The 22,218-nt window shown below is 43.8% G+C and overlaps 1 protein-coding gene across 2 annotated transcripts in view; it reads left to right on the forward strand.

Moving 5' to 3' along the window:
- Positions 1-4,651: 4,651 nt before the first annotated feature.
- NPR3 (natriuretic peptide receptor 3) overlaps positions 4,652-22,218 on the forward strand; it is a 44,197-nt gene continuing 26,630 nt past the window's right edge. Inside the window, exons 1-3 of one of the 2 annotated variants that reach the window (XM_041490209.1) lie at positions 4,652-5,550; positions 10,113-10,235; positions 14,048-14,214. In XM_041490209.1, coding sequence (XP_041346143.1) covers positions 4,851-5,550; positions 10,113-10,235; positions 14,048-14,214 — 990 coding nt within the window. In that variant the 5' untranslated portion in view covers positions 4,652-4,850. The remainder of the gene's footprint in view (positions 5,551-10,112; positions 10,236-14,047; positions 14,215-22,218) is intronic. The other variant, XM_041490208.1, reaches the window with a different exon arrangement.

Here is a 22,218-nt window from a genome sequence, read left to right on the forward strand (position 1 = left end):
TATTTTTTTAACCACATTAGTGCTTTAATAAACTGGAAATTACAGAACTCATGAAGCACAAGTTTTTTTAATATAATTTATTTTTATTTAATTAAATATTTAAAATATCTTTGTATCAGCTCAGTAGAATAAGATCTGTCAATAGTATTAAAAATGTTTTTTTTCCATGCATTCTTTGTGATTAAATCATTAACTAACATGCAAGCGAAAAGACATACAGAGATCTCAGTACAAATTTCCACTATGGAGTTCCTATCTCTCATCTCTGGCATCTTGCTGCTCTTGCTCTGCTGTGCCAACACAACCACAAACCATATCAATGAGCTGATTTAGTTAAAAAAATAATCCACATTTTGCATGAGAATACTTCTAAAGATCAATCAGTTCCTGGGACGGTATTACTGTGTAAACTGACACATCCTGCAGAGCTGAATATCCAGACAAGGCATAGATGTCTGGTTTCTTTATGCTGTGAGATTTCTGTTCCTCTTATATGGGAATACATGTGAAGGTAGACTTTGGAATAGTTCCTGTCTTGAGATTACACGTAACAGCAATGCATCTCCTTGGTTGTCAGTGGTCTGGGATGTCTGATCACAACTCTCTTTCTGAGGGACACTGTGATAGTATTTCTAACTATTATTTTACAAGCAATATGGGTACCTATTGTAGGGTTGCTTGATCTCAAGCAGAAAAGATCTTTGCCCTCTAAAACCTTTAAAATCCTCTGGACAGAAATGCCATTATATTGGTAAGGTACAACTGGTGTTTGTATTTCACCACTCGCTCTTTATGTCAAACTATGATACAGCTGTTTGATGGAGGCAGATGCACATGAGGAGCAAGGTGGCCACCATCCTGTGCACTCCAGTGACTATCCAGTGCTGACCTATCTAAGACATGGAAATGAAAGCAAAAGTGAAAATCACAGGAACAACTTGGATCCAAGCCAATTCAGTTTAGTTAAATCCTTCTAATTTAGTTTAGTTAGCAAAAAAATCTGTTCTATACCCAGACATTATCTATATCCAGATATTGTCTCTAAATAGAGAAATTGGTTGCCTGAACAAAGTGAATATTTTCTAACATAGTCTTCTATCTTCTAACATAGAAGAGAAAAGTAGAGAGGCAAAAATATTTGCAAAAATATCTTTTTTAAAAATAAAAGTTATCTGGAAGGTTGTGATGTCAACTTCTCACCATTATGTTCTTTCATAGGCTTCAGTGGAAACACAAATGTTCTGTAAAACACTAATGACTAATGCAACTAGTCTTTGCTGTGTATAAAGCTGCATTTTGCCCATGTTGCATGTTGTCTGGAGTGGCAGGCAGCAGAAAAGAGGTATTGTTCCCCTTAAACATTCATGACAAGAAGTTTAAGCTTTATTATTTACAGAAAAGAACAGAGTGGGGGCCGGTCTTTTGCATCCTAGCATCTCATTAATAAAATAAAAATGACATCTACATGTCTGCCTTTACTTTCTGCTGTGAAGTGGAAGCTGTTCAGATAGCAACAGTAGCAAAGTGTTATTACTATGCATGTGTGTGCATATATATATATATATATATATATATATATCTGTATGTATGTACATCCATGTTTTGTGCGCACTTTTGTGACCTTGTGGCTTTTATATTTCCACAGAAGTTGGTGTCACAAGGAAAAAAAAAATCACATTTCCATCTGGTTTTTTAGCATCAGATTGGCTTATCTTGGGTTTTCATGCTGCAGTATTTTCACCTGAAAACCATGTTGATTTTTTACAGAACAGATGCATATGAAGGTAAGGTCACAGAACACAAAAAGAGACACAAGATACATCATGATGCATTTAGAAATCTTTTAGGTGCATTCCAAAAGAGTATAGATTCCTTAAAATAAGAAGATAATAGATTTCTTAAAAAACAGGGAAAGAGTTTGCAAGTCAAGTGGCTGGATATATTTGCAGTATAAGCGATGTTAAAGCATTTCATCTTTTCAGCCTGTAGGTGGGACTGTGTTTTCAGCAAACCCATCTGTGAAAAAAATTCTGAATTGGCATCAGGCAGCTCCGGCTGCTGCTAATGCTAGCTGGAGCGAGTCAAGTGATTCTTGACTTGTGTTTGAGTTATTTCTGGGGAGAAAATAGCCTGTGTCCAAAATTACTTTAGTCCTTAATGGGCTATTCTGAAATCTCTCTTCTCACTGCAGTCTGTGGGCATTCTGCCTGCTACAAATCTGCAACTGCAGGATTTGTTCCTATTAAAAAGCATTTATGTAGCTGAAAAAAATAATGTCTGTGGAGAAATGTTGAATTTATAGCCATGGAAAATACTGTAAGTGAACTGATGATGGTGTAGTAAGTGACATTTTGAATTGGGATTAACAAGTAAATTCTCATGAATAACTTCTTGGCTCAGAAAATAAGTCCATCACAGGCTGGGATACTTCTTTACAAAAATACTTAGGGCAAAGGGGAACAGAAATGTTTATAGCACTCTAGGCCTACAGAGACACTGACTCCCATAACACTGAATGCAGTTACTCAGGTGAGCAACAGCCACATACTGTGGGCCAAAAGTTTTTATGAAAACACTGAAATTGGACTCTGATGCTACTACTGCTACACAGTACTGGCTAGATGCCTTTTGTTTCTTGTTTTGCCTCATGCTGGCCCTGCTCCTCTGCCTCATGCTGGCCCTGCTTCTCCCACTCTTATTCATTCCCAGCAGTACTTTACCTCACAAGGAGCAGCCCGTGTAAAGGGGCAGCAGCCCTGTGATTTATGGGCTTACTATCTCTTCTGTTGTGTTTACATAGCTTATGCTCAAATAAGACAGCTAGGAGAGTATGGAGCTCACATGTAAAAGGAAAAAGATATTAGGCTGGGGGAAGGAGGAAATCAAGAGAGATCCGACCAGATTTTGGTGCTGTAAACACATCTGTTGGGTCACCATAAAGCAACAACTACAAAGGTCAGCATTTCAAACTGTGTCTTAAGAAAATGTTTTTGCAAGCTTTGTGGTAAAGATGGCTGGTGTGTTGTATATTGTAACATTCTGCTTAATCTCCTCTATGTTATATGGAGTCATTTACAACAAAAAATGCCTGACATAACTTACAGCACAGGAACACACAAAACCAGCTTCATCAGGGTGGATGTTTATGTAATTTTCAAGAACACTCTGAAGTTTGATTCAGTAATCAAATAAAACTACGAGAGGCACATTTCTCAGAGACACTACCCATCTTTGAATTTCTGAGCTTCTTTATTTTACCGAGCCTTGTTAGATAAATGTTGATGATTATTTCTGTACTTCATGTTATCTGCTGTTTTCATTCCACTTCTCGGTTGTAATTGCACAAGCGCTTTGAGCTTGCTTTATTTAATGGAGGCACCTTAAAGGTGAGCAGATGGTCACCACAGGAGTGCAGGTTTCCCATTCACAGCCTGCACAGTGAAGGCAGCAACAAAAGTTAAGTTTACACATACTGCCCTGACAACGACCTCTGTGCTGAACTAAACAAACCCCTTCTGGAAAGCCAGGAGCAGTTCTCTCCCATTTCAAACAGAAACCTGGCACTCTCTAGCAACCATAAAACATCAAACTGTGCAGCCCTGCTCTGGCTTTCAGGACGCGTGCTGCTACAGGGCACACAAAGCTCCAGAGAGCGTCATCCTTTAGGATATTGCAATCAAAAAGCATCAGGTGTTCCAAAGCCTCTTTCACAACACATTTTTCACATTTCACATCACTTTGTTCCAGAAAAGGCTAACAAAATCTGAAGCATAGCAGTTTTAGGCCAGTGAGTAGAACTGAACAGGGATGCTCTTAAGACAAGGCAGTGTTGTCCCAGTAATTCCAAAAGTTCTTTTTTTTCCCAGTAAAAGAATCTCAGACCTCTCCTTCACTGACATTAACCTCTGCTGCTTGGGGCATGAAACTATCTCTCAGCACAGTGGGAAATGACAAAACCCGGTATCCACGGGGCACGAGGAGGCTCAGAAAGATCCCAAAGGGACACAGGCAGGGGCCACAGATCCACTGTCAACTTTCCCGTAGGCTAATGGTGTGCATGGGCACCTTTCCGGGTGAGGAGATGGGAGTAGGGCAGCCGTGCTTGTGCCCCGCCGCAGCGCCCGTCAGGCTGCCGCCTGCATCCCCTGGTGCTGATGCGGCAGCCCCTCCTTCCCCAAATCCCCCAGCCCTGCCGAGCGCCGAACGCCTGAACCCTCGGGGTGCCTCAAAAGCCTTCCTCAAGCAGTAAAGGACAGCTTAAGCGGTCTGTAACAACCCCCAAAAAATATTTAAGAAACAAATGGAAGTGCAATGGGATCCTTTACTCCTCGGGTCCGATTGCGGGGACTCGCTTGGCAAGGGAGGGGCAGCAGCCGAGCAGGAAGGTAGGCGAAACACAAACATCAGTGTTAGATGTATGCGATAAGGACACCCCCCGCGCGGCCGCGGAGGTGTGCGGGGCGGGGGGGCCGCAGGGAGGGGGCGGGCGGGAGGGAGCGCCCGGGCCGGCTCCTCCCTGCGCACAAACCCGGCCGCGCCGCGCCGGGAGTGCGGAGACGCCGCCGCCGCTCCCGCGCTACTTAAGCGGGGAGGGCGCAGCCCGGCAGCCCCGCGGGGGGATCCGGCGTGGGGGGGAAAGTGATCATAGTAATAGTCGTCCATCTATAAGAGAACGAGAAAAGCAGAGCCGAGATGCTCCGTCCGTGACCCGCCAGCGGGGTGGGAAGGGGCAGGTTGTGAATCCGCCAAACACCTGAGAAATAAAGCACGACCGAACAATTTCGAGGCGGGCGGGGAAGGGGGGGCGAAAAGTTTGCCGGAGCTCGGGCGTCTCCGGGGGGGCGGGCGCGATGCCGCCCTGGCTGCTCGGCAGCCTCTGCTGCGTGCTGGCGGCGCGGGCGGCGCTGGGCGGCGGCCCCGCGGGCGAGGAGGAGGAGGAGAAGCTGATCCGGGTGCTGGTGCTGCTGCCGCAGGACGACGCCTACCTCTTCTCGCTGGGGCGGGTGCGGCCGGCCATCGAGTACGCGGTGCGGAGCCTGCGGGAGAGCGGCGCGGGTCTGCCGCCCGGCTACGCCTTCCAGCTCACCTACGAGGACTCGGCGTGCGGCAACCGCGCCCTGTTCAGCCTGGTGGACATGGTGGCCCTGCAGCGCCGCCGCCCCGACCTGCTGCTGGGGCCGGTGTGCGAGTACGCGGCGGCGCCGGTGGCGCGGCTGGCCGCGCACTGGGACGTGCCGATGCTGTCGGCGGGCGCGCTGGCCGCCGGCTTCGGCGCCAAGGGCGGCGAGTACTCGCACCTCACCCGCGTCGCGCCCGCCTACGCCAAGATGGGAGAGATGCTGCTGGCCCTTTTCCGCCACCACCAGTGGAACCGGGCCACGCTGCTCTACAGCGACAGCAACCCCGAGCGCAGCTGCTACTTCGCCATGGAGGGCGTCCATGTGGTGTTCCAGGAGGAGGCTTTCCACATGGCCGTGCACAGCTTCGACGAGACCAGCCGGCACCTCGACATCGACGACGTCGTCCGCTCCCTCCAGACGGGAGAGAGGGGTGAGTGACGGCGGAGTGCCGGGCAGGGCTCCTCCATGGCGTTCGGTGGCGGCTGGGGTGGTGGGAATCCCGCGGAGGGAAGGACCTGCGGGAGGGGAAGAGTCACGGCTTGTCCCCGCCTGTGGGGAAACCCGCTGCAGTGCTGCGACGGCAGCCCGGGACCAAGCATCCCCCGACGGATGGCAACAGCAGTCCGGAGTGAAAACTACCCACCGAGGTAGAGTTTTGCCTCCCGACTGCGTAGAGAGCGGTTTGCCCTAGGGAACCACCTTAGGAGGACTTTGTGGCATAGTTAGAAATCAGCTTTCTGCTGGCGGTCGGGTTTACCCAAAATTATCCACGTCTGCAGAGCAGCAAATCTGTTGCTTACCCTCTGAGATTTTTGCAGTGACACTGTGTAAGTTCAGGGACTAAACAAATATGTTTTCCTCTCATCCCGCTGTGCCTGGCAGCGGGGAAACCTTTTCACGACTTCTGCCCCTCAAACCCCGTCGAGTACCTCGTAAATAATAGATGCATTTAGGGGAAATGGCAATTTCAGGGAGTGTGTGCATGCGAAACACCTGAGTGCTTGCCGTGATATTGTCACCAACAGTTAGCAAGACACCGTGGAGATAAATGGCTTGTAAAACATCTGGGACAGTCACGTCTGGGCTGAATGAACTGACTTTGCATCACAGAGCAGCAAAGCAAAGTGCTTTGGAACATGCAGTTTTGTAGTTAGATGTACTTTAAAGTGAGATATTGCCTAGCAATGTGTGGCTGTACGGACTTATCAGAAGCACTTACCCTGTTAGAGGGTCTTACCAGCCACAGGCTTCCCCAGTAAGTCATGCAAAAGGGAAATATGTATTCTAGGAGTGAACTGGAGGGTGGAGTTAAAGTCCTTAGGTATTTTCCAAGAAAGCCATGAGTGTACAGTGCCCTTTGTACAATTCTTACATATCTTGTTGTAGAGTGTTAAAATAGCATCAAAATTGGGCAGATAAAAGATCATGCTGTGCGTGGCAGGCAGAACTGGTATTATGGTGCTATAGGCTGTGGATGGAGCAGCCTTGCACTGCTGATGTTACGCTGCTGTGAAATCATTAATGTACCGGAGCCTGTGAGTTAACTGACGTCTAACAATATAGGGCTTTTAATTCCCTATTCACTGAAGCAGGTGCTTTAAATAGAGCTTTCCTTTTAAGTATCATTTGGGGAAATAGAATGAATGCAGACAAATAAATGTGTCAGTGCTGGAGGAAACCGCAGTGTGGGGAAAGATGCTTGTCAAGTGTGTGTGTGTGTGGCTTTCCTGATGCTGAGAGAATTACAGCATGCTTACAGCAGGAAAAGACAAGCGTTCACCCCAGCCCCACTCTTCACACCACGCTGACAGTCGGACCTTGCTTTCAGCCTGGTCTGAAATGCTATGCTGAGCTGAGACATTTGATCTTTCACAATTCTTGCAAATTGCAAATGACTGAACAGAAGCAGTCCTCTTTTTTCTCCCCATTGTGCCCTGTGGGGTCCCTCCTTCCATCTCACCTCTTTATTTATTCTCTGACTCCTGCCACTCAAGTGGGGCCCTCCAGCTTCCACTTGTGCCTTTCTGACCTTAAAGACTGACTGCAGGATTCACCTGGCAGATTCCTTTGGCCCTGCTGCTCATGGCATCCTTCAGGTTACCACAATATTTTATGAGTTCTATGCCATGTGGAGGGTGCATCAGATGAGGTCTGAAGATCAGTCAAAGTCTTTATTTGTTCTGGAGACTCACTGGAGATCCCCCCAGCAGGACTTGTGGGCAGCAGCACACTGTCCAGAGCACTTTTTAGAAATATTTTTCCTTGGTTGGTTTCCAGTTTTTAATAACTTCTGTGTCACACCTACTGTGATGCTGTCCTTGGCTCCAAGTCCTGACCTTCTGTAGCTTTCAAAGACTGCTGCTGTTTGGGGTCCCACCTGACTGGTCAGCCTTCTCTGAACTCCCTGACTGGGAGTGGACTTTTGAGTAGATACAGGATTCTTCCTTGAAACTCTCCCATAGCTGGGACAGAAACTGCCCCACCAGCTGTCCTGTGGGAAGCAGGACAGAGGGGTTAAGCTGTGGCTGGCTGGAGGTTTGCACTGACCTCTCAGATGCCTGGGAGGAAGAGGCACACTCAGCCATTCACCCCTGTGTACCAGGGATTGTGTGTTCAGTCCCTAGAGCCATGTGAAATGACTGAAGTCTTGGAACCACAAAAATAGTGATGAAAGTATGATAATTAAAGTTAAGTGCTTGTCTACAATTAGTTTGATTAGTTCAGGCTTCCTTGTAGGCTCAGGTAAGCCTGCTGTAGGGTTCATGTTGTAGGCTCAGGTTTACTGTAAGGTTCACAAATGCAGGCCTGTGCTTAATGTATAAGCACGTAGTCCAAGGTATGTGTGTAGCAATATATACCTTACGCTTACTCCTTTAAACTGGAATTAAACTTTAAAGTATTTTCAGGATGAGTCTATAATCCTAGTCAAAAAATTCAGCGTATTAGTGTTAGAATTACTGTGGTCTGTGTATGTTATAGTGGAGGGAGAGCACTTTGTATGGGTTTGCACATACACGCTTGTATGTACACAATGGTAAGGTACAGATGCAGATTAAACACATAATTTACATTTTTGGAAGACTGTGAGAAACAGATCCATAGCTTATTTGCTTCAGAATCTTGAGATATGTAATCTTTGCTTTCCTGGTGGGTTAGAAACCCCTTCCAAACAGTTAATATTACTTCCCTTACCTTCCTTTAGAGGCTTACAAAATACGGTTTAATGTGTGTTAAAGTGGTTCCCCACACACTCTCTTTCTTTTATTCCTTTGCTCAACGTCTTTTATTGGTGTTGTGGGAATCCCTTTGATTCCATCTACAGATTACAGTTTTATGATAGAAGTGAATTACACAGGCAGAGTCAAGGAAGAATTGGGAGGGCAGCAAGGAAACATTTCAAAAGGAAATCTCTCACCTATACTGAAATTAAGAACAGTGAGACAAATTCATTCCTGATGTGCATCTGGAAAATATTTGGTCCAAATTTTATTTTCAGAAAATTTTTTTCTTGTTCATTTTCCTTCATGCTAATATACTTCACAATGATCATGAAATATGTCTTGCTCTGTTGCTCTGGAAATTATTATATTACTCTGCCATAATCAGTAGGACTGAGCTATGCATGGTATAATTCTCCTGAAGCATGGGGCTGTACTGAATATGACTCACCCCAGCGGCACATCTGGAGGTTTATGCCTGTGATGGCATCCAACCAGAAAGGCGATGGGAGAAGATTCATTGTGTGCGAAAAGATTTGGCCTGTTTGGCGTTTTCATTTCTTATAATAGAAAACACTTCCACCCAGAAGAGCCAAATGTGGTTTTGATTCATTTTTATTGTTGGGTTGAAAATATTTGCGTACATTATTGCAGCTTTTGAGTCCTGCCATGCGTGACGGCGTTCTTGGAAATGTGCGTGCAGTTGGTTTTGAATCACCGTTCTGACAGGATCTCTTATGTCTCTGCTTTAGGATACAGTCCTGAAGCACACTCTGATAAAATACTTTGCTCCTCCCTCTGATATCAGGATCTTTATACCTGTAGTCTTGTAAACCGGTGTAAAAGCTTGTAGTGTAACTTCCTCTGTGTGGGTGTTTTCTCCCCAGTGCTGAAGACCTCACCTGTTGGGAATCTCCTTTCCTTTTGCAGACAGAAGGAATAGCAAGGGCAGTAGTCCCCCTGCCCAGCAGATCTGGGAAGAGACCTGGCAACCACAGTCATCACAGTGGGGGTCACAGTGCCCACACAGGGCACACCTGTGGGCTTGTAGGTCTCAGCGCAGCAGCAGAGCCTCTGCTTAGCTGTTGGCCCATGATAAATGGGGCTCTGTGGTGTTTGTACCCGCCTTTAATCTTCAGTGTTGCTTGGTTTTTCTATTTATTAGCATTAGGCATCCCATCACAGGTGGTTGCCTAGGCTTATTGCATGGTCTCTGGAGAGGAAGTCATGTTCTGGAAAAATTCATACCATTGTCTCTGCTGCACAGGTGCTGCTCTCCCTTAAGTGCAGAGAGGCAGCAAAGTCTAGGCCAGGTACCTATATACTGGGTAGCTGAGATGTAGGAAAGTTCAGTCTGCATCAAACTGTTCAATGGAATGGAAATTGAAATGGTAAGTCATGGTATCTCCTTCTTCATCTTACATCTGCTTAGAAATAACAACAGAAGCTTGTGATTGTGGTCTAGTCTACAAATACATGTAAAGAAATTTGGAGCCAGAACTTACGAAATTCTGCAGTGGTAAAAACCCAGATCACACAGAGGATCTATTTAATTATCTTCAGAGGAGACAAGGAAAGAGGAAGCCTTTCTGTGTTCACTACCTGTCTTGCCAGCTCTTTGGGAAATCAGCTTTGTTTGCAATCTGTGTTTTCATGTTTGTTGCAAAACTGCGGGGACAGCTGGGGTCAGTGTCTCTGGCAGCATTCTTGCTTCACAGACTGTTCTCTGAAGTTCCTGAGCTGCTTCTTATCTATATTTCTCATTTTCTTCCAGTTGTAATCATGTGTGCCAGTGGTGACACTATCAGGAACATCATGTTGGCTGCTCATCGGCAAGGAATGACCAACGGGGACTATGCTTTCTTCAATATTGAACTCTTCAACAGCTCATCATATGGTAATGTTTTTCTTGCCCAAGTGTGTTGCAAAGTGTTTTGTAAGCTTGGTAGTATTTTTAGATTTGTTAGCCTCAAAACACATAGCACTGAGTCCCAGAAAACACCACTGTCTCTCCCTGTTGTTCCAGTTATCTTCCACTTGGGCTATGGCGTTGCAGGAAATAAAACAGACCTTGTGGCTCTAGTTGCTACTGGGTGGGTAACAAGATGCCAAATATGCTGCAGTGATTACTTTTTGGGGAAGTAGCACCAGACAGAGACATTGGTTATGGTGTGGGTACCCCATTCTGCAGTGTGTTCTCAGGTCTAGGTGACTTACACCATCCCCAGCCTGTGACTGCTCTTAGGGCAGGGGCATTCCTGGCAGCCTGGTGACCTGTGGGCTGAGCAGATGGCTGGAAGGAGTAATTAGCAGCAGTAATTACCATTGTGGGCAGCTGCAAGGTTTGGGTCTCCAGAAATCACCTCTGTGCTGGGACATCTACACATCTAATTTATTTATCTTTTTGATCACAGACTCTGTCTGCAAAAATATTCAGGCATGCTGTGTTTAAGGGAAGGCACTGGATGGGAACAGGCAGTCCAAATTTTCTAGAGCAGAGTGAATAAAAGTGGCTGTTTACACCCATAAGTAAAAGGAGTAATTTTTGTCAAACTGAAATATGACTTCAAAATGTAAATTAAATGCATTTTCTTTTTGAAATATACCTAATATACCAAAACCTGTATACCAAAATGTAATTGTAACTGCATGTTATATCAGTGCATGGCAGGGACTATACCTACTCTCAGCTGGTGCAGCTGTCTCACCTAAATTCAAAGTAATATTGCAGCTATGTGTTTGCTGAGATCAAATTCATTTCCAGTTGAAAACTAAGTAGGAGCTGAGAAAAAAGTGGGGGTTTACATTCTTAAAGCTGCAAAGGCTGACCAACAGAAACAACTGAATTTTAAAAAGGGTAATTTTTAAAAATTAATCTGTTAACTGGAAGTTCTTTTGCATAAGCTTTCTGTTACTCATCTACTACCCCTGAAATTATTTCGCAGTGAACAGCGCTGTGTGACACACTGTTTAATGAAGGTATGTACCTGTACCAATTCAGAATCTAGATATGTACAGAAGTACAGATTCTGCTACATATATCAAGATTGGCTAAAGAATGCCAGATTTTGCCAGGTAAGAAGTAAATCACTCAAATATCTAAAACATGAAGTTGTAGGTCAAGATCAAAGCCAATGTGAGAGCCTCATTACCACCCTCCTTTGCATCACAGGTAGTCCAGTGTTCTTGTAGCTTTTCTGAGGGATGAAAAATATCTGGCTTCTGATGTAGAGTAGTTAAATTGTGGCATTTCCTGACATTTGGTTTAAACCAATTTTCTGCTTGTGGATGTATTTCCCATGTAGTGTGAAATGACTGTGCACCAGAAATTGACTTTTGTGCAGATGGTCGTTGCATGTGAAAAGCAAACACAAGAGAAGTGTAGAGAAATTCTCCCGAAAATCCTTGTTCCCAGTGCCTGGCGATACTAGGTTTTGTATTTCATAAAACCTAAGAGTGGGTGTGATTGGGCAATTGGCATTGTCTTTGTGTTCAGATGACTTTATTGCAGTTTGTTGTTGTCCTCTGTTCTGAATATTTCTAATTTTTCAGAAGACCAGGCTTATTAAATGCCAGGACTGCAATAATTGTACACAAGTGTTGTAACAAGATGACCTCCCACAAAATACTCCGTGAAGGAATTTAAATATGTAAATTATTCTAGGAACGCTGTTATGCAAGTGAACCTTCCCCAGTCCCAGTCTCAGGATTTAAAGAAGGAACACGTATAGTGTCCAGGACAGAAACTTATGTTCTACTGGCACTACCACCTTTTTTTTTTTTTTTTTTTTTTTTTTTTTTTTTTTTTTTTTTTTTTTTTTTAATGTCTGTAATCTCATGCTTTTTAGCTATATCCATTTGCAAATGCAAAGCTATAGCAAAGCCCTCTGTGCTTTAGTCTCTGCTTTACTCCTTGAATCCAGCACCTCCAACATGCAGGTGCCCAGCTGGGGCAGAAGCTGTTCAGCTTTGAGGCTTCTGCAAGGCTTGTGCTCCCTTTTGGGGAAGGTAGCAAGACGTTCTTGCTTACAACTGCCAGACGTGCATTTCCTTCTCTGTGAAAGCAGTGAAGAGGTCAGGTGCAGACGCTGCAGGGGAGAATGGCCAAACCAGACAGGGGGGTGTTAGCTGCTGTCCAGTGTCTCCATTGGGTGTGGTGAATATGGTTCTGTGTAAGTGATTTTGACCTTGTATTGGGAAATAAATCCCTCAACCAAGGTGTATGTATCTAGAGCTCCTTCCTAAAAAAAATTAAATCACTTTAGAAAAATAGCAAAGTTCCTGCTGTGTCTAAAGATTACAGTCCTAGGTGGTGCTGGGATGTGGTAAATAAGGCTTTATGAGGGTGGACAAGCGATGTGGAAAAGGTGCTCCTGTGTCTCCTGCCTTATGTGGGGATTAACAGGAGCTGTCCTGGACCCAAAAACTGCAGGAGAAAAGGCTTATCCCCCAGAGAAGTGCAGGGCCTTTACTCCTTCCCTTGTACTTTCTGAGGAAGCAGAGCAAATCTCCAGTTAAGTCCCAGCAGCAGTGCTGGGAGGACAAAAAACAAGCTCTGTTTACCTGCCTCAGGTCCAAGAGTTTGTTCTTGCAGCTGTGTGATGCAGCTGGGAAGCACTGTGCAGGGAGCACCATGGGTTTTTTACCTGTACTCCATCTCCCTTAACATCTCTACAATTTGCTTTTCCTTGTCCAATGACACAATGACAATATGGTCCTCAACCCAAGCAAAATAACCACATCTTCTCTGATTTCAGGTTTCTGTGTGCCTCTGGGTCACCTTGGGAATTTAGCATTAGTTTTGGCTCATTTAGTCATAATGGGGTTTGTTTCTGTTGTTCAAAAAATAAAGGCTGTCTAGCTTTTAATTAGTTGTAAACATTTAAAGGCTCACTGCTTAGGGCTACCACTGTTCCCTCTAACCTTTTTTAGTTATCATTTACATCAAATAGCACAAAACCTGCTCCAGAACAGCATAAACCTTTCCACTGACCTTCTGAAGCTTTGGATCAGGATCTCAGGGCCTGCTAAGGCCAGGGTATGTTTGTGAGAAGGACTTCTTTCCTAATAAACAACCAATCAGCTATCCTCCTTTTTAAAAATGTGGTTTCTTTACTGGTGGTCTGAGTTAAATTGTTCCCTTGCTGTGACACAAAACACGTGTAAATACAGCGGAGGCGCAGGATTCCATTTTATTTCTAGGTATTCCTTTCCCATTAAAAGCAGGGCTGGTCTGGCAGCCACGGCACACATGGTTTTGTCCTTGACCACAGTGGGAGAGCTGCACCATCTGCCTCCCATTCAGGGTGATGAGCATGCTCTTGACTTTACTGGTGCCTTTCTGACTGTCCAGGAGGAGTGACATGTAACAGAACTTTGTGTATGAATCCTCCCTCACTTCTTCTAAATTAAATATCTTTGCTTTTTGATCTGGCATATGTGTTTGGCTCCAAGATGCCATCTCACACTTAGGATTTATTCCACCCTTTTAAAATAAGCAAACACATCATGGGAGTAAAGTTGTCCTTTGGTTTGCACATTTACTTCTTAGTTATTCCTCGCTGCCTGGTTTCCTGCACACCTTGAAGAGGGGTGTGTTCTCCTTTGTACTTTACCATCTCTCCAGTGATCAGAAAAGGGGACTTTTGGGTAGAAAAAGGAATCCCATAATGGTGCCTAGTTTGGAAATACGCTTGTTTCCCTCTTTAGGAAATGGTTCCTGGAGAAGAGGAGACAAACATGACCTTGAAGCCAAGAAAGCATACTCATACCTCCAAACTGTCACTCTGCTGAGGACTGTGAAGCCTGAGTTTGAGAAGTTTTCCCTGGAGGTGAAAAGTTCTGTTCAGAAGCAAGGTCTTCATGAAGATGACTATGTAAGTACTTGATGACAGTCTTCAGATCATAGCATCTTGAAAAACATGGTCCTAATTAAAACAGAAGTGGCAGTGAGACCTTACCAGGACAGAATCACCTGGACTCAGTTGCAAAATTGTGCTGTTGCATGTATAAATTTTTTTTTGTGAATACTGAAAATTACAAGGATAGGCTTGCTCTAGGTGCATTATATCTGTGCACCACCATCCATTACCAATTGTCCTGTGCTCATCTCTTAGTTCATCAGCAGAAAGGTTGGGCAAAGGCAGGTGTCTCTCACTCTACTACCGATAAGTCTTTTTAACAGGCAAAGAAATACAGCCTTGTTTTTTGTTTTCTCCCAATAATTAAATTGATTTTTTAGAATCCAGTCTCAGAAAGTCACACTATCTGTGTTGCATACAATGAAGTCATTCCTGATGTGAGTGTGAAAAGTGGTATTATTTCTCAAAAAATAATATTTAAGTAGTTGCTGTTTTTATTTTGAACTGTCTAGAACATCAACAGTGCTTGAGTTGCTTTAAGCCTTGGGGAACGCCAGTGTCTTCCAGAGGTGGACATGGGAAGCTATGCCTTCTTATAACCTCTCAAAGTGTAGGAGGAAAATGCTTTTGAAAATTACTTTTGAGCTAGTGCTGAGCTAATGCTAAGCTAGTTCATTTGGCATTTTCATAGAAAAGTCACCTGTGGAAGCAAGAATGCGTAGCACATACCTGCAGGGATTTCTGCATGCTGATACAAGTGCTTCCCAGGCAGCCAACCTTCTCCATGGTGCACTGTCAACTTTCCAAATACTCTTATAAAGAAAAGAGGCTTAAAGAGAGTTTGGTCAGTGCTTAGCTGTTGGGCCTGAAACTCAAGAAAGCAACCCAAACCCTTAATTTTCCAGCTTTCACTTAGGCTTCCATCTCATCCCTTTTGCTTTAAGCATTGTGTCCATCTTTAGTTCATCAGCTTGTGCTTGAATGTTATGTTAAAGAATTAATAACCTTTCCTGCAGTTTATTGTATAACTTTGACTACCTTTAGAAAATCTGTGCCTCTTAGAACTTGAATGTATTTAATTTAAATATTTTACCTAAAATGTTAAATTTGAATCACAACAGTGGTTTATATTATTCCTGTGACACTTTCAAAAATCTAGTCTTAGTCTTTTGTTGGCATGTTTTGTCTTGGGTTAGTGGAGAAACCTCACCTCACAGTTTCAAGGTGCTGCTGTGAAGAACCTGCTAAATGAGGTCTGAAGAAGGCCATGGGACTTCAATTTGTGCTGTTGCTCCCTTTTCTCTCCATGTGTCCTTTTGCAAATTTCACTTAGCAAGCTATGTCCTTTGAAAACCTTCTATATGCCTTTGGTTGTGTTTGGTGAGAAATGTGATTTTGAATACTTTACATCCATTCATCTGCAGTGTTGTGGGTTTTTTTAGTCTGGGCAGTGTGATATCTCCCAAAATAAGAAAAGCCTTGTACTGCTGAGAGCTCAGCTGCTGTCTGTGGGCAGTTTGGAGACAGGCAAAAGGATGCTTTTCTCTTCTTTAGGGTGAGGACCGTCTGTAAACCCTGGGCGGTGTTGATCGAGGCTGCATAAATACAAGCCCTGTTCTGGGCTTGTATCCTGTCACCCGGGATTGGATCTAGGGGCGAGCAAATTCTCCTGTGCCAGCTTGGGGGAGATTTTGCAGGCTGATGTGTTTGCTGGGGAGATTCCCTCACAGCTGCACACCCACTGCCAGGAGTCCTCTGCTGTCTTTCCTCACCACATGGCTGCTGTGTGTGCTGTCAGTGCTCCTGGCTGTCCTGGACCAGCAGCGGGGGCTGGCTCCCTACCATCTCATCCTTGACCATCTTCTGCCTGGCTCTGAGGGCTGCCTCTCCCTGTGTCCCATTTCCACCTGTGATCCAGGGTCCTTCACCTTTTTCCAAGCACTCCTTCACACAAAACCTCGAGCCTTTGCTAGAGCCAGGCAAGCTGCATAGGCCTCCTGCTCAGCAGAGCCTCCCCTACCTGCTTTTTCACAGCTTTCTAACCATGGTAAAATAAAATGTCTCTAAGATAGTTAGTTTCTGGTTGAGAATAGCAAAAAACCCTATAGCTGTGTTCCTTCATTAACAGTGTGTGAACTTTAACTTTCTGGTTTGCTTTGCATCGTTTGTGATGAATTATACATTTCCTCCCTTTAGACAGTGGAAAAGACATGCATCATATTCCCTTAACTGATTGTCCTGCTGCCTTATTCAGAGGAGAAACATTTTGGGGCAGCCTTCAGGATTAAGAGAGAAAAAGCATTCTGAAAACTAGTGGGGAAAAATAAAAAGCTAGACTGAAGGCAAATTCCTTCCCATCTGAAAAATTTCTGGGTAGTGGGCACCCATTAACTGTGCTTTCTTTGGCAACACGGGAAAAAATTGTCTTGGGTATGCATTAGGCAAAGCTGTGTCCTCCAAGAGAAGATTGGGAAGGAAAAGTCCTTGAGCTGAGTGAGTGGGAAGTGACAGAGATGGATTTTGCTCTGCTGGATTCTGCTCCTGAAAACAAAAACTATGTAGAAAGATAATCAATAGTACAGCCCATCTCAAGTCATATCCACGGGTGTTGAAATATAGTCCTCATTCTTTTCTGCAAGCTGTGTCCCAAGAGGAGACGCTTAGGGAGGTTTGGATTTGAAGCATTCAGTGTGTCTGCTTTTTGGTGTAGATTTTTCCAATGTCCTGGGAAAATGGGGCCCCAGGCCCATCGTCTAAATTATCTCACAGTGACCCTAACTCAGACAAAAGTCATTAGTGCTGCCATTTTGTCCTGGCCTCTTGCCAGCACTAATCCTAAAGGCATTATTATCTACCAAAAAAGAATATAATAAAAATGGAAAATAAGCAGATGACAGAAGGAAAGATAAGGGAGACAGAAAGGGCAAAATCCTAAAGCAGCAGCTGTCCCACTGCCAGACGCAGAACACATACGGCCCTTGGAGGAGTAAGGTCAAAGAGTGTTGGCTGTCTTCATCTCCAGCTGTGAGATCACACAGAAAAGGGAAAGATGTGTTTTGGGTACGTCTTTCCCAGCTCAGAAGATTCTAATGTTTCTGCATGAGTGTTTTGCTTTGGAAATGGGGAAGGTGGGAGAACCTATGCCCTATGAGGAAGCAGGAAAGTGTGGAAAAGACAGCTTCTCTAGGAATCTCTCTTGTGAAGCAAGAAGCTTCCTTAAGCACCTTTTAATTAGGCAGCATTGAAAACAAGAGTGGCAGAGAGATTCTGAGAAAGCATCTTAGTAATATTTGGGTTGCACAGCATGGGGCAATGGTGATGTTCCCTGTCTGCAAAGTCCCATTGCAGCAGCCCATGAATCCAATAGCAAATATTGTTAGTTTGCTTGTTCACCAGTCTGAGTGTGAAAGCAGTTACTGTCATGTTAATGTAGCCCAAAGAACTGTGGGCTGAAGCAATAAATCTGCTCAGCCATCATTTCAGCATTCAAGTGTCTCATGTTTTTTCAAGAAACATCCTGTAGTTTTGTAGAAAGTCTGACCATTTTATTCTGTGCCTACATGAAGATCGACTTCTCTGATAAAATAAAGAAAAAAAGGAGGAATGTTTTCAAAAATCTAATCAAATTTGGGTTTCAAGCATGCAGTAGAATTGCTTTAATGCTTTTATACAAATGGTGGCAGTTTTCTTACTTTTGTAATGTTAATGCATTAACAGACATTAATAGCAGGGAGACCTGTTCTCTGTAAACCAACTAACATCCTTGGTTTAATTGCAAAGTACAGGGCAAGCTCTGCTTGCAGACCTATAGCCTAGTTGAGGCAGACAGCAGTGGGAATTGCATGCAATTACTTGAAGGAAGAATTTAAAACTGTCTCTAAGGGGTGTGTGAATAATTCCCAACACATACTGTAGTTAAAAATGTTTATGAATAAACAGTGTTTCAGTTGAAGTATATGTATAAGCCATTTTTATTAAATAATACTGAACACTTAATGAATTGGTGGTAGGGTGCAGTTTGGAAATTCTTAATGCACCTTCTGTTCCTAACTCAGGCCTAGGATTCAATAAACGCTTTTTTTATGTCCAATCCAGTATTCTGAGCTCAGATGATTTTACAGCCAGGAATATTTGCTCTTCTGAGGTTACAGACCACCCATGGCTTGTTTTTTCTACTCATTTAAAAGCTTAAAATGTAACTAATTAAACAAATATTTCTGCTGTGTTAACTACATGACAGCATTGTTCACAAGGTGGATGCATGGGGTTTTTTTCCTACCCACAGCCTTTTTCACCCTGAAAATGAGCATCGGGAGAAAGGAACTGGAGCCTGATTTGCCAGTAAAGTTCTCAGTGAAAGAATGAGCTGTGTAGATTAATTAGATCAGCAAGATGCTACTCCCTGTTAGAAAGGGGAACTCTGTTTTATTTAACATTTTCAGCCCTCTGAAAGGAGAAAAGGTGCACTCAAGAGCAAGCTTTTTAGCTCCAACAGTTAACTACAAAAGCTTCATGGGAGGTAGCTGTGCTCGTAAAGTTTATCATCTCATCCATCACATCCGTGCCAGACTCTTCCCTGTGTGTATTCCTTACGTCAGCCTTTTAATTAGGATTGCACACCAGCTAAGATAAGGCTGGGAGAAGTGAGCAATTCAGTCTTGTAGCTATGATGCTGAAAATGTAACTTATTCAGCAATGTCCTTCTCACTTGTCTTTTTTCAGGCACAGGCAGGCAAGATTAATGTCAGGCAGTCTTTTGTGTCTTCTGACCGCATAAGGATGGGAGAGAATTTCGAGGAGATTTAAGGGGGGAGGGTGGGGGGGAAAAGAACCCCCAAACCCTGCCAGGGAATAATTTGTTCAAATGAATGGTTCTATTCAGCTGCTGGAGTGCTTCGCTAATTGTGTTCGAAAGAATAAAAGCAAACCACAAGCTGCTTTCAGCAGCAGGAAAAAATGGTTTCACATGCCAGCTTATTAACAAGATGAATTCTATTAGTAAAACATATTTAGGATTTTCAAGACAACCCTTCACCCCTTGGAATTAGTGAGAGTGTCTTTATTTTCTGTAAGAGGAGTATTGACCTGTGGACTGCTAAATTTGGTGAATACAGCAGACACTTTTTTTTCCCCTAAAGTTAATGCTTTCTCAGTGTATGAAAGACCAGTGTCATCCACGTCAGGGTCTTAGGCAAAACTACAGTATAATAGAAAGTTATTTGCCAATAACAGATGTCACAAAAGACAGTAAAAGAAAGAAATTATTCTCTCTTCCAGTGGATTTGTTTAGTTTCCTAGCCTATCTAAGCATATTTTTGAAGCTGACTTAAACCATGAAGGAGATAGTGTAAAACTGTGTGTATATCTGGAAATAGTAACATCTGAACTTTCTGGGAATGTAAAAGTTTAGAGTTGATCTTCATGGTTATGTTGTATATTTTCCATAGTCTCATGTTTTTAACTTGGATTTCACAGATATTCACATTCCATTTTACTAAACAGGCACTCAGAAATTTATGGGTAAGTTCCTTTTTGAAGTACTTGCTAGAAATGTACCTTATTTTCCACTAATCAAGTGTGAAAAATATGTCCTCCTGTAAAATTCATAGCCTGTTTCTGGTTTTAATGCTTATCCATGCTGTTTGCATTGCAAGTAAACCAAAAGCTAATTTGTCCCATTGAGGTATTGTTTTAATGTAAATGTGTAGGATTTTTGACACTGATATAGAATGGTTGGGCTCTGAGATGTTTCAATGAAGGAAGACTATCTCATTTTGTATAAAATGTCACTTGAAGAATGAAATACCTTTGCTTAACAGACTTTTTAGCAGTCACCTCCTTTTTCTGAGAGTCTTGTTCTCTGGGTATAGAGAGAATATGAAAATATTCTGAATATGAATGAATATGAAAATGAAAATATCACTGAATTGGAAGTTTCCTTATTTACTGAAAGAATATTCAGCTAAACAAGGCACGAAGAGGAGGTTTGGGTGAGCCTGTTCTATGTCAGGATGGTGTTGCAGCCAGCAGCAGGGTCCTGGGCAGGCACTTGGAAGCAATTTTTTGGGAGATGGCTGATGTGATACTCCAGCCTCAGCACCTTGGGTGCTGTGGAGGGTTCACCTCACCCGTGCTGCTGCCTTCACACTGTGGTCACACAGATTGGATTAAGAGTCCAGTGTTGGAATTCTGTCTGAGCCAAGCAGTTTAATCAGAAAGTTTGATTATGAGGGTGGCAGGAGGTGTGGGGAAGGAGCCATGCTTTGTTCTCTTTAGGGATGTAAAGGAAGAGCAATTATTCAAGGCAATAAATGTGAATTCCTTGTTAGAGAGCACCAGGGCTGAAGAGTTGTCTCCCCACTGAGGTGGTCCAGGAAAGCTTCCTTGCACTCATCTGGGGTATTGGTATGGTGTAGATGATTCTGAATGACAGCTGGGCAGGGTTGAACTTTGTGATATTCACAAGTGACAAGTCTTCTAAAAGACCAGTGTAGGTGGCAATCATTAACACCTCAAGTCTGAGATCTCCTGCTGTGTCAGCACGTTCATTTCTTATGGCTGAGTGCTCGGAGGTTAAGGTGAACCTAGCTCTGGGAAAGGCTCATTCTCCAGAGGGGAAAAAAATCTTTTAACAGAAGGGCAGGCCAGTCTCGTGGGTGAGTTAGGTCACCCTGGTATATGAATGTTGGCAGAGGCAAGACAGGCAGCAGGGCTTGGGTGTGCTCCACTACATTGGGCTGTAAGAAAAGGTCAGTGTACAGTGTGCCAGCTCTGATTTTTTTTTATTCTTTTTTTGGGGGATAGTTAGCAATTTTGTTAATGCAGAGGGGGTACTGTAGTCATCCTGTGAGAATGGGCTGTGTGAACAGAGGCAGTGGTGTTCTCGTGCATGCAAGGAGGCATAGGAACCTGCAGGAGGACACTCAAAACTTTCCTTCGCTCTTAGCAGATACTTTTTTCGTTAGGAAGCGAAGACTGGGACAAAAATTAGAAGATCCAGCCCATTCTAAAAAGAACATGTAAAGCTTATTGAAAAGACAAGGAGTGTCTCTGTCCCAGAGCAAATGAATAAGAGGGGCATGAGAAAGCGGCATGGGACAATGGGAGAGGGTAGGTGAGGATGCCCTTTGCTCCATGGCTGGGAACAAAGTGACACTCACTGAGCAGGACATTTACATTTGATGGGAAATGCATGTGTACAATGCATCCAGTTGGCCTGTCAGCCTTAGACAGCAAACCCAAGGAGGATCTCAGGGATCAGACAGTAAATACAGGTGCAAAGAGCTATGAGAGTGAGTCTTTAGTTTCTTGGAGTGGCTGCAAATCCTCAGATTTAGAGGTATTAACTACCCTGCTGCTGCTGAAGAGTAGGAGGATATGTTTCAGGTGTGCAGCTGGAACCTTACGGCCTGCTGACAAGTACACACAAATATCTGCTGAGACAGCTGCTGTGCCTCTCCTGTGCCAATGGGATCCTCCCAGGGATGCCAGCAAAGGGGTGGTTAATCAGCCAGCTGAACACCTTTCATCAGGTATTCACTATCTGAAAGAAAATAACAAAACCAAATAGTTAAATTTTAAATTATTTGGAATGGAAGCATGACTAATAGCAGCCTGAGGGTTTGCATTAGTACCATGTCATTAAAGTTTACAAGTTCATATGCACATTTACCCTGGTACTTAATAAAAGGATCATTTGTCATGGCAACTACAGCCTCAGGTGGGCTCTCTTAGCAAATTATTTACTCCCAGCCCAGAGGTCCTCCAGGTCTTGGCAGGTCATGCCTTTTCCCCAGCACCTGGATTTCAGTTCCAAGAGTGCCTCCACCTCAGGATGCCCTGCAGACAGGGCAGGGGAGAGATGGAATTCAGATTCTCTGAAAGCAGAGATTGGACCCTGAAGTTCTCTCATGCTAACTCAGTAATAGGAGGCCCAGGACTTCTAGATGAAAGGGGGAGGGAATTTAAAAGGACTGGTGTCCTGTGGGGTTTTGTAAGGCCTTTACTGCAAGTTCATGC

This window comes from Pyrgilauda ruficollis, unplaced genomic scaffold, assembly GCF_017590135.1.
Source record: "Pyrgilauda ruficollis isolate IOZ18807 unplaced genomic scaffold, ASM1759013v1 scaffold120, whole genome shotgun sequence".
NCBI classification, from domain to species: Eukaryota; Metazoa; Chordata; class Aves; order Passeriformes; family Passeridae; genus Pyrgilauda; species Pyrgilauda ruficollis.